This window comes from Gallus gallus, chromosome 14, assembly GCF_016699485.2.
Source record: "Gallus gallus isolate bGalGal1 chromosome 14, bGalGal1.mat.broiler.GRCg7b, whole genome shotgun sequence".
NCBI lineage: Eukaryota > Metazoa > Chordata > Aves > Galliformes > Phasianidae > Gallus > Gallus gallus.
The window spans coordinates 6,057,788-6,075,747 of NC_052545.1; the positions used below are offsets into that span (position 1 = coordinate 6,057,788).

General features: G+C 39.3%; 1 protein-coding gene across 11 annotated transcripts; it reads right to left on the reverse strand.

Annotated features, from left to right (window-relative positions):
• Positions 1-444: 444 nt before the first annotated feature.
• MEIOB (meiosis specific with OB domains) lies at positions 445-14,136 on the reverse strand. 11 transcript variants are annotated; one of them, XM_040647867.1, is made up of 15 exons: positions 13,952-14,135; positions 13,411-13,493; positions 12,130-12,205; positions 8,530-8,587; positions 7,033-7,164; positions 6,194-6,266; positions 5,397-5,592; positions 4,801-4,901; positions 3,668-3,720; positions 3,483-3,578; positions 2,969-3,070; positions 2,345-2,498; positions 1,796-1,979; positions 1,309-1,395; positions 445-933 (listed from the first exon to the last, which is right to left on the reverse strand). In XM_040647867.1, exons 3-15 carry the CDS (start codon positions 12,196-12,198, stop codon positions 811-813), a joined length of 1,428 nt encoding a protein of 475 aa, XP_040503801.1. In that variant the 5' UTR covers positions 12,199-12,205; positions 13,411-13,493; positions 13,952-14,135; the 3' UTR covers positions 445-810. The 11 variants fall into 11 exon arrangements, with proteins under 11 accessions (XP_040503801.1, XP_040503800.1, XP_040503796.1 ...); XM_040647866.1 differs by having other exon boundaries at positions 13,384-13,493; XM_040647862.1 differs by having other exon boundaries at positions 13,285-13,493.
• Positions 14,137-17,960: the final 3,824 nt, after the last annotated feature.

Consider the following 17,960-nt stretch of genomic DNA (forward strand, 5'->3'; position numbering starts at 1 on the left):
AGCAACTGAGGACAGCTGAATCACAACATTTAGCCATTACATCTGAATAGAACAAGCTTAAAGAAGTCAAAGTGCCCCTTGTGTCCCAGCTATGTTTTGAAGGTGAGGACTGTTGGAAATCAATTGCAAGCTATACTAATACAGAAATAGATTAACAAACAAACCAACCCCTGGAGAATGACAAAATGTACAAACCTGGGTTCTTTATGTTCAGCTAAGAACACCTGTGCTGAAGAAGAATCCTTTCATGTCTGCCACCTGCAGTTTTAGCCTGATTATTTGGTTGTCAGAGGTTCCTGCTAATTGATTACTCTGTTCTAAGAAAACTTAGTCTGCCGTAGAGAGAAGAGACTTGCAAAAAACTTTGCTATTGCCATTCCGTGCCTCTGCAGTTGCCAAAAGCTTTGTGTTTGGACTCACCAACATATACCACAAACACATCAGTATTTGAAAGTGGGCCTTTATTTACTTAAGTAACGTAGAAGTAGCACAACAGTAGTATAGCAGTTAAAAAACAAAGTTCAAGAGATCTGTCCTGTACTAATTGTAATTTCTGATTTTTCAGAAATTTCCCATATTTCCCAAACTGAGTGAAGAAGGCTTCCACCTCCCTTCTAAAGAGTTGAATTCAGTAGAACTAACTTTTCTTAGGCTGTGGACCTACTACACTTTTCAAAGTATAATCACCTTAAAAACATCACCACAGAAGCCCAATTACAACCATTAGTAATGCATATTCCTTAGCAAAATATGATGACAACAACCTTCTACCTCTAAAAATATAGCGAAGAAATGGTCTTTTCCCAGCTGTTACCAAGCCACGTGCTGCAGCTTTTTTCCCAGCAGGCTCTGACTTGCCTCTATAGGATTCGCTAGTTTGCATGAAAGTATATTTGCTTTCAGACCACTTCTCCAATTGGGTGACAAGGTTATCTGCAAAAATGAAGAAAGGACTTTGTTTTTACTGCTGTATCAGTGAACAGATGTTATGCTATGTATCTGTTACTACCAAAGTAAAATGCTTTCCTGAAAGTAGAAGCAGAGGGTGGAGTAGATTGAAGAGTAAGGACAGTTTTGCTAAGAAGGGTGAGTTTTAAAACAGGGAATCAGCTTAGGATTATCCTAAAACAGGCAGTTCTATGAGAAAAGAATCCAGTACAGTGTAAAGGATGTTGGAATATTCTGAGTATGTGCAAAAACTGATGCTTATTTCAAAAAATTCAGCAAAATTGTTGTGGAATTTTTCAGTATTAAACATACTACCTAATAATAATTTAAAACAGTAGCTGTTTTCCATTAGATACCAACCTTAAAATAAATCTTGCTCCGTTCTAATAGCAGTTGCCATTTCAGTGCAGTCCTCTTGTCTTCTGCTAGAGTGAGGAACTCCTGGACCTATTAATGACATGATGTCGCTGAACACTTCAGCACATAGCTGTAACATCTCTACAGTAAAATGATGATGAAAAGAGGATTTAATGCATTTTTAAGCTGTACTTTTCAATTTTAACATAGTGTTTGATATACGTACATAGACAGTCAGATAAATCACAATGAATTGCAGGGGACTGCAACCATCTTCTCTGAGAAGTGTTAACTAAGGTGGTATTCTGAATAGGGTATTCACTCTTACATTTAACATGTTTCTTCTTATTAGCAGCCAATGACTTCTAAGTTTTTACTGACGTATATGAAGAACGTATGTACGTATGAAGAACTGTTAGAGGTATTTGTAAGTTTCATTTCATCTGAGCAGTGGAGCAGGATAAGAACAACCTCATTTATTTGTACTTACAGTGCAGCCTAAGGTTTCCTCAGCTACGCAGTCAGAGAGGTAACAAGAATAAAGAGTGCCTGTATGATCTGTCAGATCAACGAGGATGTCAAAGCTCACAAAGGTTGACTTTGAATCTGAAGAGATGTCACCACAGAAGGTGCATGTGTTTGACATTTCATTCACCACAAAACGGCACACTGAACTGAAATGCAGAAAGGTAATTAGAGCATGCATGTAATTCCTTCTTGCTTGAGCCTGTTCTTCAGGCTGAGATTTCCCAAGAGACTCTTAAAAAAAAAAAATCATCATCTACACTTTCAAGTCCATGTGAGAAGAAAAGACCTCTTTCTTCTTCTTCCATCCTCCAGGACCAGAAGGTCCTTCATAAAACCAGTTCCTCTTCCTTGCTGATGCTGTAAATTCTATGCAGCAGAAATTCCGATGCCAACTGCCAGAGCAGCTTTATTTTTTGTCCAGAACTAGACTAAATATTGTTCTATCTAATTTGGGTCAGGGGAAGAAGGAAAAAACACTTAAAATACAAATTTAGAAGAAACAGTTGCTTACCATCTGTTGCGAATAACTTTAGATACATTATCATCAATGTCCAGCATGGAAATGTAGCCATAAATAATGCCAAAGACTGGTTCAGGTTTTCCATCACTCTGTAAAGCTTTTTCTTTCAGCTGCTTCACAGTATAAACATCAACTATAGTCTCCACTACAAATTTAAAAGACTTGTTAGTCTAAGAAGCAAACAACACAGAAGAGCAGAAACATGAAAGGGACCTTAAGAAGAGAAGATCAAAAGCATCAGAAATGCAGTGCACGTCTTCCTTTTGGAGAAGGCTCATCATTATGGGAAGAAAAAAAAAGAAAAAAAAAAAAGAGTAAAATCAAGAAAATCTCATACTTAATATTTGTATCTCCCCAAAATGAGTTTTTGACCAAAAGTTGCTATTTTTCTTTCTTAAGCCAGAAAGAACATGTCAGGCGACACACTTGCTTAGTCACTAAGTGTGAAGATACATAAGTGACAACATAAGGAATAGCCCTGTTTACAGTTCAGGCTTGAAATGTGCAGCCAGCTAATAGCTTACTTTCTACAAAGAGTATGAACTTGAAATTTGAGCTGCATCATGAAACTACATTATCTAGTTTTATAAAATCAGTGTCTGAATCCACTCTTACAGTTAATGGACTCTTTTGATTGCTCCTCCATTTTATCATGCAAAGCTCCTGTTTGTGCACTCTCTCTTATGAAGCTGAAGAGAACATTTGCTTCTGCAGTTTCTTGGAAAAAAAATAATCATTTGTAAGTAATGAATATATGTAATATACAGATAGATCAAAAATTGTATTTTATAGCTTTTTTAGTTCAGACAGAACCAACATCTTGGAATTAGCCAAGAAATGCGTTTCTCTTTTTTTCCCTTTAACCATTAGCAGTACCTAGAATGTATGCTTCATTCATACAGTGGAGTGTATGAAGGCTGCTTAGATTAGATAGATAGATAGATAAATAGATAGACAGACAGACACATGATAGTATTGTGGAGGCCAAAAGCTTGGTCACTATACAACAGACAAGAAGCAAGAAGCTTTCTGAGGCAAACTGGCAGAAGTCAGACCTCCAATAAATTCACTCATGCTTTCTTATCTGTAGTGATTACTAATATTAAAATGATATGTCAACAGCTCTTACCTGGATTAGTTGTAATAATGGTCTTTGATATCACAGTTGCAGTCATACAGTTCCTGAATTTGTCAAAATTTACTCTCACATCTGATGCAAATATTACTGAGCATAACATAAAAAATCTGTTACTTTAGAATACAGATTGCATTAGGAACTATAGAAAAAAACCCATCAAAACCAGAAAATTATACCTGTTTCTCGAGGGATCCAACTCTGTGCAAGCTGGATAGATTCATTATCCCAACTAAACCAAGAGAAGTTAATGTGTCAGAACATTTCTGAAAAAGCACCAGTACTTTTAGGTACAAAGCTATTAAATAATACAGTTATAACTAAATAGCTCAAAAGGGAACGATTCCCTCATTACGTGCACATGCAAACAAAATGAAATACTGTGTATATCCACATGCATTTAGTTTACAGCCAGCCAGGATGGTCCAATACATTCCCTATTTAATCCCATGCCAAAGAAGATAAAATAAAGGGCTATTATACTGTTCAAAATAAATATCACAACTGGAAAAATACTACATGTATTTCAAAGCTGTGCATCAAGTAATTTCTAATGAATGCAAATCGGAGAGAAAGTAGCTGCTTTTTCTCTGGGAACAAGTTGTTTACTGACATCACTTAGCCCAGATGTTCAGCCTGCTTTCCAACACTGGAATCCTTGTAAATTGTGAGTAAGACTAGAATGAGGTCAGTAGTAGCCCTCAACAATGATGATTTGATGGTTAGGTCCCGTGATAAAATCTCATGCAGTTCCTCTTAAGTTTGGATGGCAAGAATAGTGCCATAGCACAGCTTTGTTATATTTTTAATTAATCCCTACAGAAAGATTCCAGCTCTTTACTTTTCACCTGGCATTGCCCAGCCACCTCTTCACTGATGGCCTCTGAAATATCTTCACTATCATGTCATTCATTGCTCAAGGACTTCCTGAAAACCACACCTACCTCCTCTCTACTTCTTACCCCTGTTTGGCTTTTCCCTCACTAGTTTGTGGTAGAAATGAATGCACTTTGCAAATGTTTTTAAATGCCACATCCTGAATTAGTGCAAAATTCTCAACAAAAAAATGCAACTATTAATTAAGCTTCATTTTGCCATCTGTTAGCTAGCAGTCTGTCAGTAACTCATACAATTAGACATATAAGGTTACTCTATGGAGACTTTTAAAAGTCCCTATTTAATGCGTATCGCTGCCTCATCACTGTTAGCACACAAATAACAATGCATTTAAGACAGTATGGTAAACAGTATGCATTTAATTCTTCACCTACTCTTGCATGAATGTATTTTAGTAAATTAAAACATATTTTACCATATTATTGGAAAAGACATCTCTGTTTCATCGTAGAGCTTTACTTCACACCTCTGACCTTTTCTTTTGTCTGAAGTTATGAAATACTTTGGCTCACCAACCTTTAAAAACACAGAGGATTAATCTGTAAGAAGTAATACTCTCAGTGTTTAGGAGTATAAAGTGATAACTTAGAGAACAGATGACTTTAAAAGTGGGGGGAGGGGGGAACTACACACAACTAAATAAAACCTATACACCTATAGGTATAGGTTGTTATTATATATATTAACAGCAGTAACTTTACTTCAAGATAAAGAGACACTTCTTATTTTATAAAAATCAGCAGTTTATATATTTGCAAGTTATCTACTGCCTTCACATGCATGGTTTCAAAAAGACTACTTATCTAGAACATTTCCATTCCCTTAATTTCCTCCCTTGTGTTGTAGATGAAAACTTCAAGTAGCTCAGACTTGAAAGCAGTTGAAATCACTGCCAACCTAAACAACAGTGATCCCACTCACTGAGTCCAAAATTCAGTACTCACACTTAAGGCAATGCAGTTACCCCTGCTAAGAAGAAAAACACCAGTCTCTTTTGGCACCTTAACTTACTGACATTACAGCTGCAAGAACATTAAGAATTCTTCCATCAAGGCTCTGTCCATTTGCAGTGATATCACCCAGTGAATAATAATCCTGAGGATCCTTGACAGGTAGGTGCAACAGAGAAAGTAGTTTTGTGTCCATTTCATAGCATGAAGAAGTTTTGACAACTGAATGATTTTCACTGATCAGTAATTTGTAGCAACTAGAGAGTAGGCACACACACACACACAGAGAAAAACCAAACATCAATTAATGTTTCATTTAACCAATTCATTAACAGTCTAGAATGTTGATTCATTTAATGGGGAAAAATCATTTTCCTTAAAGATGGATACATGTTCCAACTTTTCAGTAATTTTTAAATATAAATTTAGAACTTTCCTCCTACAGAAGATTTATGATTGTGTACTGAATACTTATATAGAACTGGAAATCCAAATAGCAATGTAGAATATGTATTTTTAAATCTTTCAGCTCTTATCAATAAAGAAAAATAAAATAAGTTCTGGAATGACTAATGCAGGTAATTGGCATTGTGACATGGTGAGACTACTACAGTCAGACTGGATTTGGTAGCAGGTTTTCAAAATAAATTGTCCTATGACTTTAGTAATATCTTTATTATTTTTATTATTTCATGGCAAAACTGTAATAAAAAATAAAAAAAATGTGTAATGACAGATATATTTTATTTTGTGATTATTTGACCACTACTTCTACCAATAGCATGCTGCTGCAATGAGCTGGCAATGAAAGGAATTGATCTTTCTGGAAAGACCTACCAGTCTATACTATACATTTACCTCGGAGTTATGGGGTTGAATTTTTCTTCCTTTTCTCCATCCTTTGACTGGACTAAAGGATTTTCAATTGTAACTACAACCAAACAGCAGTGAGTTAAGTTAGAACACTGAATACAAATCCGTGTAAAGAGAAGGAGCTCTAAAAATATAGTTGTTTCCCAGGTAGGATATGGAAAAGAACATACATGTGCAACAGCTTCTGCTAAATGCTTTCATTCTGAAAACATTATCAGGCCATACAGCTCGCATTATAGCCAGAGTCCCACAGGAGTCCTCGAGACATTTAATGGGAACAAAATGACTAGAAGTTGCTGTGTGCATAGTCTTCATAGTCACAGCTTTCATCCAAACGCTGCATCGCAGGAAGCAGTCTTTTTATTGATATAAAAGCACAGACTGTAAGTAAATAGAAGGTTTTTCTTGTGTGTGTGTGTTTTTTTTTTAATGAACAATCATATTAATACTTATAAGTAAGGCAAATTGAAGGCAAATTAAAACACTGAACTACTTAGCAGAGTTTATTTTTCATAATTTATAATAGCGTAATGTAAGAATTTAGATCCATTTAACTCTAGGTGAGATGTGGGTGGCTGCATTCAGTGGGTTTGTATCTGCTCTTTCTGTTGACATATTTACTGGTTTTGAATTTAAAACTTAAGAGATCTTATTCAGTTCCTCTTCATACTGAACATAACTGAACAATTTGTTTCCAATTAGACTGCTCTCCATATCCTCTGAGGAAAATATAGTAAAACCACAAATACATAACACTGATTTACTGGGGACAAAAACAAAAACACATTCAAACAGAAACATGTTAAGAATAAACTCCTACTTACCACAGTCACCAACTCTAAAGCTTTCTGAAAGCGATCTGATATATTCTTCTCTGCCCCAAGAATTGACATTAATAAAGTAAGTCGGTGAATCACGAATAGTGAAACTGAATGTGTATCTTTCAGACCCAATGTCTGCAAAAACAAACACTACTGTTAGCATTCACTAGCACACCTTCGTTTCAACTAGACTCGATTCTAGGATATGTGTGCAAAAACTATTGTTCACAGGGTTTTGCTGGATTCTGTCATAGAGAACCACTATCCGCAATGTGAATACCACTAGAGGTCAGCAGACTTGTCGGTAAACACATTGGTGATCGCGACAGGCTACCATCCCTATAGTGGTACCTCTACCGTACTATCCACAGACAAATATCACTTAACAGCACCACCGAAGCTGAACAATCTAATGCAAGGGAAATAAAAGAACTGTAGGTTGCTAGATTCAAAGCAGTCATCCTAGGTGTTGACAAACACATTATCAGGCAAGATTGTGAGTGAGCGTACGGACTAACAAAGTATTCTGGTGGGTAGGCAGCCTTCAGAGAGCTGTGCCCCTGTGTGAGAGCCTAATGGCTGCAGGGGACAGGCAGTATCACAGCTGACAGATTATTAAGGGGCTTAAATGAACAAAAGAAAGGGTTTCCAGCTTTATGGAAAGTTTATCATCAAGAGGGCATCCGCGAGTCTCAGAAACACTGCACTCCGTTTTCTCCTGCAGCAAATTAACAAAGTTTGTTATGGATCATACACATCTGCAGTATGTCATTTTCCAATCATCTGTGCCGACTGCATAGCAATCTGCAGAGTGTAGTTTTGTGGAGGCATCGGTATGAAGCAGCACAGTTCCCAACTACATGGAATTGTTTCTGATGAGGATGACTTCCCTCCAGAAATTCACTGCCAGAGCAGGCTGGCTCAGCACAGTGGCAATACGGGGAGAATAACTGAGCACTTTGCACAGAGCTGGAATAGCTGCAGCCAGATGCTTCCTAGCAGAGTCTGTGTTGTCCCCAAGCTGTAGATACATTGCTTCATTATCCAATTAACAGTGTATTATCAATGTATTATTCCCCCCTTTTTTTTCTGTATGAATATACAATAATATTAATTTGGCATTGCTCAGACCGTAAATTACTTGTTTCACTCCTTAAGAAAGCCCCTCAATATTTCTATGAGGGAATGAATAGGAGCAAACCATAATCAGCACCAGCAGTATTTGTGGTAGCAGTGTGTTCAGTCTGATACTGTGACCTTCATACCCTGGAATACTTCCAAACTGGAGTTTTTCAATACCAATTCTAATTGATACTGTTTAGCCAAACTAATACTGCTCTCCTTCCTCTTGCTTCCCACCCCCACAATTTTGGGGGGCATTTCTATTCTATACACTTTAGACTAAGAGGTCTGTTTATCATTTAAATATCGATTTCAGTCAAACATGCCAAAGTATACCACATAACAAAATGAAGCAGAAAAGGTTTTAAAAGACTCTACTTTTTCTGTCTGGAAAGCCTCTGACATCTGTTTTTCCAATAACCACACCGATTACATTCTAAAAAATAAAAAGATTATAGAATAAGAGTATTAAACACAGATGTATATGATGAATTAGATTTCATGGACTTGTACTCTACTGATGATAATAAGCATATTTCTGACTGGTAATCACTTTAATCTATTTATTCCACAGTACCACATGAACAAAGGACTAAAACATAAACATACAACGTTACCTAAAAAACATGATTAAAGATATTAGAAGAACTACATCTGTTTCTGTTTGTAAAGGCAATGAGTGGGCAAAAGTTCACCCAAAAACATTCATAATTTTGTCTGCTTACAGTATCATCTCCTCAGGTAGGCAGTAATATTGTTGTTTCATGCTTTGTGCACAGGCCTCAGATCTCCTTAAATCCACTATGAAAAGGCTGAACAGAATTTATTTCACAGTTAAACACCCACTGTTATCCCCGCTGTCACCACAGAGATGCACACCTGCACATCCACAGGGATGGCAATTTATGCCATCCTCATCTTAACAACATACATTTCTACAGGTGCTTTGTCTCTTTCAAATGACCACAACGAGACCTTAGGCAATAAACTTTTTTGATTATGAAAACAAAATTAATCTTACTCTGCTTTGCTAAGCTTTTGTTTATTATGATAAAGCAGCGCAGTCTCAACTGCAGAACAGAACTGCTAGGAACACTCACACAACAGGAAAGATGTCCTATGCCATGAACAGCTTACTGTGTTGAAAAGGCAGGTAAAAACACAGCGAGTGGCCCAGAAAAGCATGACAAGCAGTAGTTTCAGCCAGTTTTTTTGGTAAGGATTACAGAAATATCACATTTTATAGTATGTTGATGTAGAATAATGCGGAATAATATGTAATAATATATATTATCTGTGTGATTTTTTTTTTGAAGGTCTCAGTGTGAGAAAAGAGCACAGAAGTGCTAGTCTGCATACTTTGTCTGGTAATGAAGACTGGAAGAGGAGAATGTCATTATAATACAGCAAAAAGAAAGAGGTGGAAAGACAAAAGGCCCTGAGGCTACAGAGCTATCTTCCACTTCTGACTTTCATAAACTAGCATTACACATTTATTTCTCAGCAGATTACCCTAATTGCCATAAATTCCAAAAGGGATGAATGGAATGAAATGAATGAAACCATTAAGTGTACCACATCTCTTTCACATCACACACGCGAGCTTACCTGCCATAGTCCACAACTTCCTTGTCCCAGCAGAGGAACCATAGCAGTCAATTAGCATGGGGCAGTTCAGCAATTTAATAAGCAACATGCACTGAATTTTGCACCTATTCACAGAGCATTGCAGTCTGATTGATCTCACTACAAACATACAATACCTGTATGCACTCAAAAATCTAGTCTCGTGATCTCTGTTTACTCTGAATCACTAGATGGAGCAAGGTCACTGTGTTACCCAACCTGATGGACACAAACTCATTAGAAGGATGCAGGCATTAACTGTGTAACATCCTAGTTCTTCCAGTCTTTCTGTAATGAATATTTTCTATCTATCTCCAAGATGTGGTGATTTAGATTAGAATTTTATTTTTTCTATTTTTGGATTTGCTTCTTAAAACAAACAATATTTCAGTTCAGTCTGACTGCAGTACACATTCCATCACACTGCTGGTCTGAAGAACTGATATTTAGGATGATTCATGTAAATCTGCAGTTTCCAAAAGAGGTTTCCACTGTATATAAATATATTCATCATTCTCTTATTAGTACAAAGCCTGCCCAGCAAGCTGACAAAAGAAAGTGAAAACTACTGGGGGAAGGGAGGGTGCAGGAAGGCATAAAACCTTTCAGAGATCATTTCCTTGACCAACTTATTGTGCAACTATACAAGCACTGCTTTTGCCAAAAGAGGAGGAGTGGAACACGCCTGGAACTAAGGAGTAGGCCATGCTGCCTGTTTTGGCAGTGCAGTGCTTGAGACTGCTTGACCAAATCATGACACTACAGCATTACAACACTGCAAGTTTCTTACAGCCCCATCTATTTTACTTTTAAAAAATAAACTGCAAAGTAAAAAATTATAGGATTTAGATACATACCAATCAGTCTATCTTAAGATACTGGTAAGCTACCTTACTAAAAATACTCTATTTCCCGTACATTTTCTAACTGCAACACTCAATATTGGTCTTATTTGTACAAATGAAAGCTTTTAACTGAGTCAGCGAAGCCTTGTATTTGGGAGTACCGGTGAGTGACAGATTAAATGAATTTCGTTGGAGAACAGGAGTTTCTAAAAAGTTGAAAAGAGCATACAATGCCACTGTGAGAACATCTAAAACTCTCTTCCCTTGTCCATCTCTTCTGTGAGTTCTCTTTCATTTGTCTAATGAAAACAATTGTTCTTCTTAAAAGGAACAAAGGGCTAAATTGTCCCCCTCCAAATAAAAAGCTATGGGAATAGGAAAACTTGTTTTCAGCTCTTCACATCACATCAGATCTTCTGTTGGACATACAGTTCTGTAGGCACACATCTACTTCTTGCTGCATGGCGAGATGCAGCTGTAATATGGTATCCATGTGGAAGTGCAGCTTCTCTGTTTTATTCTCCAGGCTTTAAGTTCCTGCAGCATCCAACACTCAACAGACATAGTAACTAGCGGGCTAGACAGAGTGAAGGGTGGGAGACATTGCATAGGGAGCATTGTAGCTTTTTCCCTCCTGTTTTAAAACATGATTGTGGATAGAAAAGAATGAAAAAACTGGGTCCCCAGCCTTTCTAGTTATAATTCAACCATCTGAAATCCAAAAGAGAAAACAAATGAGTTACACAGCACACTCTTTTGTTCAGCTCTTGCTCCTGGGAAGATTGTTCCCATTTGTGTCAGGAACAAACAAACAAAAGAAAATCATACAGACATTCAAACATCTGCATGAAACTACCAAGTACAAACCTCTGCTGTTTGCCAAGTTTACTTTTTGGTTCATCCTACACTTCTGTGCTCCCACAAGCAAAGTTTTTAGCTCCTTTAATAGCCTGACAACTGCAAAACCTGCTTTTTGTTCTAAAGAAACAGAAACAGTTCTATCTGAGATGTGATTGTGAGATTTTTATCAGGTTAAAACACCATACCATTCAACAAGAGTTTTGTGTGAATAATTAAGGACTACATTAGTAAGCTCAGAGGGATTGAGCACACAAGTAAAAACTGCAGGACTGGGCCTTATGCTTATAGCTCGTAGTGAAAGACTATTGTAGGTTACAGATGTATTGTGACTGCATAATACTGACTCTGTACATGCTTTACTAATTCAGCGTCCATTTAAAACTTTACAAAGAAGCCTCAGATTCTTTCAGACACTGAATTGTCTAGTCAATATCTATAGCTGTGGTATCCACATACTATGGACAACAACAGCATCAATTTTCGTTTTCCTGGTTTATACACAAAGAAAGTAAGGTACTTTATATCTAACAATTATACTAATGCTATTAGTATCTAAATACCCATCAATTACATAATTTTGCAGTAATATAATACAGTCATATACAATTTCGCTTGAGAACAAAAGTACCATGTCACTGAGACTTACGGGACGAGCAAGATTTGGATGCAGATCTGAAAGGGCAACGAAGTCCCGTGTTGAACTGGAATAAGCCATTCTTTATCTGTAATTCGAGAAAATTAATTTAGATTTTAAAAAAAGATCTAAACAAATCATTTAAAACTATTCATAGGAGGAATAACAAGTAGATTTTTAACACAAATGTTTTGGCCTATATAGCATGTCTTCAATAAGAAGTATTTCAAGCTGTCTGAAGTAAGACAATTCTTTACTGTTTGCATTTGGCTAAGGAATAGTTATAAATTCTACTGCTATCTGTGCTTCTTACACAAATGTAATTTTTTTCAAAGCATTAAATAATTCCATTAGCACAAGCCTCTGAAAAATAGTTACCTTCCTTCTCCTGTTTGGGAAGTGCAACTGAACTTATTAAGGCAGCTTGTTATATAGAAGGCCATTTACATGGGAGGAAATATAAGCGTTGCACCGAAAACCACCTTAGCTGAGTTTTTTTATTTAACATTAAACTGCTTTAAAACATTTTCAGACTGCCAACTTAACATTGCATACCTGTGAGCTCCCCAAGTCCTCTCCATTTCTACCAAAGTTGGGCTGTGGTTACTTGTTAGCCTGCCTGAATGCCTTTCATTATTTCAGTTCCATGGTAAGTTCAGAGACATTACTGATATTTATCAAACGGTTGTCAGAGTCTACTTTTTTTTTATGTAAAAGGAACCATCAGGCCATCCAAATCTCAATAACCTTTAATAGTGGGGAACTGCTGACGTTCTCAAGGGATATCTGTTCCAAACTTTTGAGCACAAGTCTTGAATGGATTTGGTATCTCTGCACCTGGCACCCTGTGTGAGAATTGCTAAGCACTGTGTCTGTCATTGGCACAATGATCTATGTGCTAGAAAAGCAGGCAGACTCTACTTTACAGAATGTAAGTAGTTCTCTGAGATTATGAAGTGATTTCTCTAAAAAAAGAATTTAAAACCAGACTCTCACAGAAAGTTATTTAAAATTTGCTTTATAAAAGCCACTCAGCAGCGTGGCACTCAAACCTACGCCCATTACACAGAAGAATCCATGTTCACTAATGTAGTAAAGTCAACTATCCCTCCAAGGCATGTCAGTATTCCCATCTCTAAAGCAGTTCAACATTGTTGAATGCTGTACCTCTCACCAAAAGTGAGTCAGCTGGGAATCCCTGGGAGCATATGCATCAAAGGACAATCAGAGAGGCAATTAAAGATTTAAAATGCCACAGGCCCTGACCAGGGGAGCGGCAGCGCCCTGTTGTACCGATTTATCCTCTCCTCAGAGGCAGGAGCTGAGCCCCGAGCTCAGCCGAGGGAACTGTCAGCACCTGCTCAGGATCAGAAATTCTGAGAAAAAAAAGACAAGATGGAATTCAGAATAAATTAAAAGCACTGAAACCTTTAGCACCACCCCCCGTCCCAAACTGGTGTCTGGCAGCAGAGGAGCTGGCACCCTCAGAGCTCGATGCTGCAGAGATTTTCCTCACATGGGCCCACCATCACCCTCCCTCCCTGCCCTGCTCTGAGCAACACATGGCTGCCACACTGCCATGGCTGGGGAGCTGGGCAGGAGGAGCACTGACACAGCCTCACCTGCTGCCCACAGGAGTGGAGAGAGAAACAGAAACCCAAGAGTGGAACGGGCTGCCCTGAGAAGACGGAGAGATAAAATGGCGGTGGGCACCGAAGGCGGGAAAAAGCCAAGGCGGGTGTGAGGGCGCTACCCACAGCCTCCGGGAACAGCTGCCAAAACAAAGCCAAAAAACACCAAAACTTACAGTCTTGGGCTGAGGATTTTCACCTACCCAACCAAAGAGGCTCAGCTTCAGCTGCAATCAGTGAGGTCAGCGTCAGACCTGGGGCTGAGGGTGCAGAGCTGCACTTCCACTTGGCAGACTTATGTACAAACACCGTGACCCACAGGGCTGTGCCCGGCACACCTCTGCACCCTGCCACAGCCCTCAGTGTGGCAGGGCTCACAGATCCTGATTTTCAGCAGAAAAGGGCTGATTTTCACCTGCTGGGCATCCTCAGCTCTCACTAAGGATGCCCAGCAGGTGAAAATCAGCCCTTTTCTGCCACACACAAATCGCCAGCAAGCGCAAGCAAATTTCAGAAAGCTCTGGAAGAACCATTCTCTGCTTATTGTGCTGTTTTTTCTTTTTTTTTTTTTTTTTTTTTTGTATGTGTGGTAGTTCTAAGAGAAAAAAAAATGCAGCCTGCCTTTCATAAATGAATTGAAATTTATGCTCTAAGGCTTTGTATCGATTTGCACACACCGCTCCTGGGTATTCAGGCTGTACAGAGGACTGAAGTGGGCCATTTTGATCATTTATATTGCATTATAAAATTATACATTTCTTTTTAAATCGATGCTCTTCACTTCCGTATCATAAAAAAATTCCACTCGTGATCAGCGATTTCATGGCCTCGAGGTCACAGCTACTGAAGTTTTTAGCGCAGCCGGACAAATTCTCTGGGTTGACTCTGTATTACGGGATCTTTCATTTCTTCAATTAAACAGCTGAAAATGGATACCACCTGTACTCTCATGTTTATTGTGTCACTAAAGTCCATGATAATTACACTACGCTGATGACAAACGCATGCCATAGAACTGACAGCTTGGGTGCTGGGCTTTTTAGGACACGTTTTATACAGTAGGATCTATAGCTCTAACTTTGGTCTGTAGGTTTAAAGTCTCTAAAAAACAGGAAGGGAACACGTCCATGGCTCATTTTTCTGTTAATTCCATTGTTTTCAATATCTCAAGCTAATGAACAAAAAGCAGACAATGAATATGGTGATGTGACCCTAACCAAGTAGGAAGAATTTATGCTGGATAATGCTGCCGGAGGTACAGGCCTCATGCTTACCACCATGACTGCAAGGCAAAACACACGAAAACAAAAAACAAACACTGAAATAAGATCTGCAGGGTCTGCACTGCTGCAGAGGGTGATCAAGGCAGGATCATGCCCCACAGTCTTGCAGGTGTCGCATTTGGTGGTTTTAGTGGGACATGAGGGCCTTCTTTGCTGAATGAAGTGGGAATCTAGTGCTGGTGCCCAGCACAGGCACCACTTTCCTTAGGCTTTGTCCCACTGAGCTATTTATCTCTCACAGGCACAAAGGACAGGTGAAACCCGAGGCTACCAGCACTGAGTCTTTGTTTGGACTCAGAGCTGCCAGAACAAGGGTGCTGTTGTGCATTGCTCCTCAGCATCCTCACAGCCTCAGTAGACATTTAGCGATTGCCCTGTGTTCTACTCCTGGTGCTCACTCCCATTTTGAGCACACCTACATTTTAAACATAAGATGCATTTCATTTTCCTGTAGTAGCTCCTTCTAGGATATCATTCTTAAGTGTGTTCAGATGCAAGGAGCAGCACAAAGGGATGCACTCCTCCAGCCACTGATGCACCTATTTCGCAGCAATGCTCTGACTTTGGGTGCATCCACCCAGCCCCATATGGGCACCAGCACCCGTGGGAGGGCTGCAATAGGAGATCAATATTTTTCTGATCTAGTGCTTGATCCCTGAGAGGTCTGAGTGATTTCAGCTCTCCAGCACATCAGGAGCACTTAGCACTCCGTCGATTCAATCTGTGATTAGCAGAGACTTCCCATGCACAGCTGCACACTGAATGGTCCCTGCTAATTAGGCCTTCATGAATGGATTTATTTAAATTACACTCATTGGTATGGTCAAGGAGTGCAAATGCCATTTTGTAATTCACTTAGCAATTTGTTATGTGACAGTACCGTTTGCATGCAGGGGAAGCTATCCCTGTCTCGCAATAGGAGGGCCATTTCTGAAATCATCTTCAAAGGGATCTCCAAGGCTAGAGCAAATCAAAATATTTGCAAGTTTTACACTGAACACAGCTTTTACTTTAATTTAACATTTATACACTCTCAGGACCAAAAGAATCTGTGAAATGAAAAGGGCAGACCTGTAACTGTATGTAATTGGCCGGGCTGAATGCATTAGAAGCAGCACATTATTAAAGGTATTCCCTTTTCAGCAGCTTTGGCTGATACCTGAACTGGATAAGAATGGGGTGTGCTGATGAAGTAGTGATGGACATCTTTAGCAGCAGCAGTGCAGGTGCTGATGTTGCCAACAGGTGCTCAGCGTGCTGAGCGATATTTAATCTAAATTTCTCCCCATCACTGCAGCAAGTCTTTGTTAATCTCTTGCTTTGCCCTGCATCCCCCCCATTCTGATCTGCAGCTCTGGACTCATCCCAGTTCTATTTCAATAGGAGTTTTTCACTCTCTGCAGCCTTCTGAAGCCCAGGAAGATGAAGCAACCTGGAGTTTTATCTGAAAATGAAAAAGAGCATGAACCATGGCTGGTTTCAGCTGCTTTGGTCCAGGGAAAACATAAAGATCTGAGGCTGATGCATCTGCAAAGCAGCAGTGTGAGCATTTCTTGTGTGCATGCACGAGCCATGGGACCACACGTTGAGGACTTGGGGTGGGGATACCGATGGCTCTCTTTGGTCCTACTGCTGACAAAGAAGAAAAAAGGCCATCTTGAAGGTGTAAAGCTATTTAGGATGTGCAAGTGCTGCCCTTTCCAGCTGTTCAGGAAAGACTGTTCTGAAACAACAGCTGCTTGCAAGACAATGTCTCCCAGTTCCCTCTGATGAATTCACAGAAAACCTCTTAAAACCAGATCCAGCCTTCCCCTTGGGCAGGGAGCTACGGCATCTGGGGGGCCTGAGAGCATGAGAGCAGTGAGGTCCATGCTGGGGGATGGCAGCAAGGCTCGCTCTGCATGGTTGGGCCCGGATGCCCGCTCATCGGCAACCTCAGTTCATAATGAATTCAGAAGTAATTAATCCCTTCTGCTCTGCTCACGCAATGATGGAGCAGGAACGTCACGTAAATGGGGCAAGCTCAGCAAGGAGAGCAAACCACCGGTGCCAAAACATGCTGCAAAACCTGCTCGTTCTGGCCACTGCTGAATTTTAGCAATAAAGGAAACACCACAACCGAAAATCTCAAAACCAGGCTTTGACTGAGGACTGTAGGGAAATCAGTCTGATGGTCAGCTGGCCTAAAGCTGCAGAGGTGAAAAGTGCTTTTCTTTTTTTCCTTTTTTGAGACCCCAAGCAGCATGAGAGCACCCGGGCTGTGGAGAATCATCTCTCCCCTACATAATTCCAAATAAATTTAAGTGAAGTCAGTGAAATTACTTGGATTTTCATCACTTTCCTCAAGACCAGAACTTCCTCTTCCCTCTATGATCAAACAAATGATGAATATTTTCCAACAAAGCACCATGAATTAAAAAAATACAGCAATTAAAAATAGTTTTAGTGACAGCTCCCTGACACTAGAGAAGAATGCTTTAGGCGAAAAAGAATGATATTTTGCAGTGGTTGGCTGCCATTCAAACATTTTCAGCTATTGAAATCAATGAAACCAAACCCAAATAAATTATATCTGGATTTCAGATTGATACGTGTGATATTCAACAATACCAATTAGGCTGCATGGGATAGGAGCCCTCCAAGCAACAGAAGTGAGGGAGAACCCTTCCAACCTTCAGTTGTTTCAGTTTTCAACCAAGTCTAAAACTCAGTCCCTTTTCACCACGCGTGAGCAGATCCTAAGGAAGAAAATTTGGGATGTAAATTTCACAGACAGATGGGGATGGCTGTAAGAGAACGCTGGAATCGTAGAGTAAATAACATTTTCCCCCACCACAGAATTCAGTGAACAGAACATTAGAGAAATGGAAACGATCTGTCCAAGCTAAACTTTCCTGCAAAAATACACCTTTGATCTCCTGGCCGAGTG

What these genes read in the sequence shown, in the direction of transcription:
- MEIOB (XM_046900947.1), bottom strand. Translation starts at nt 9,907, where the DNA reads ATGTTTGTAGTGAGATCAATCAGACTGCAATGCTCTGTGAATAGGTGC. An exon ending in TTGGATCCCTCGAGAAACAG is followed by an intron (nt 3,579 to 3,667) that starts GTATAATTTTCT and finishes TGTTATGCTCAG; the next exon opens with TAATATTTGCATCAGATGTG. An exon ending in AGGAAACCTTAGGCTGCACT is followed by an intron (nt 1,396 to 1,795) that starts GTAAGTACAAAT and finishes TGTCATTAATAG; the next exon opens with GTCCAGGAGTTCCTCACTCT.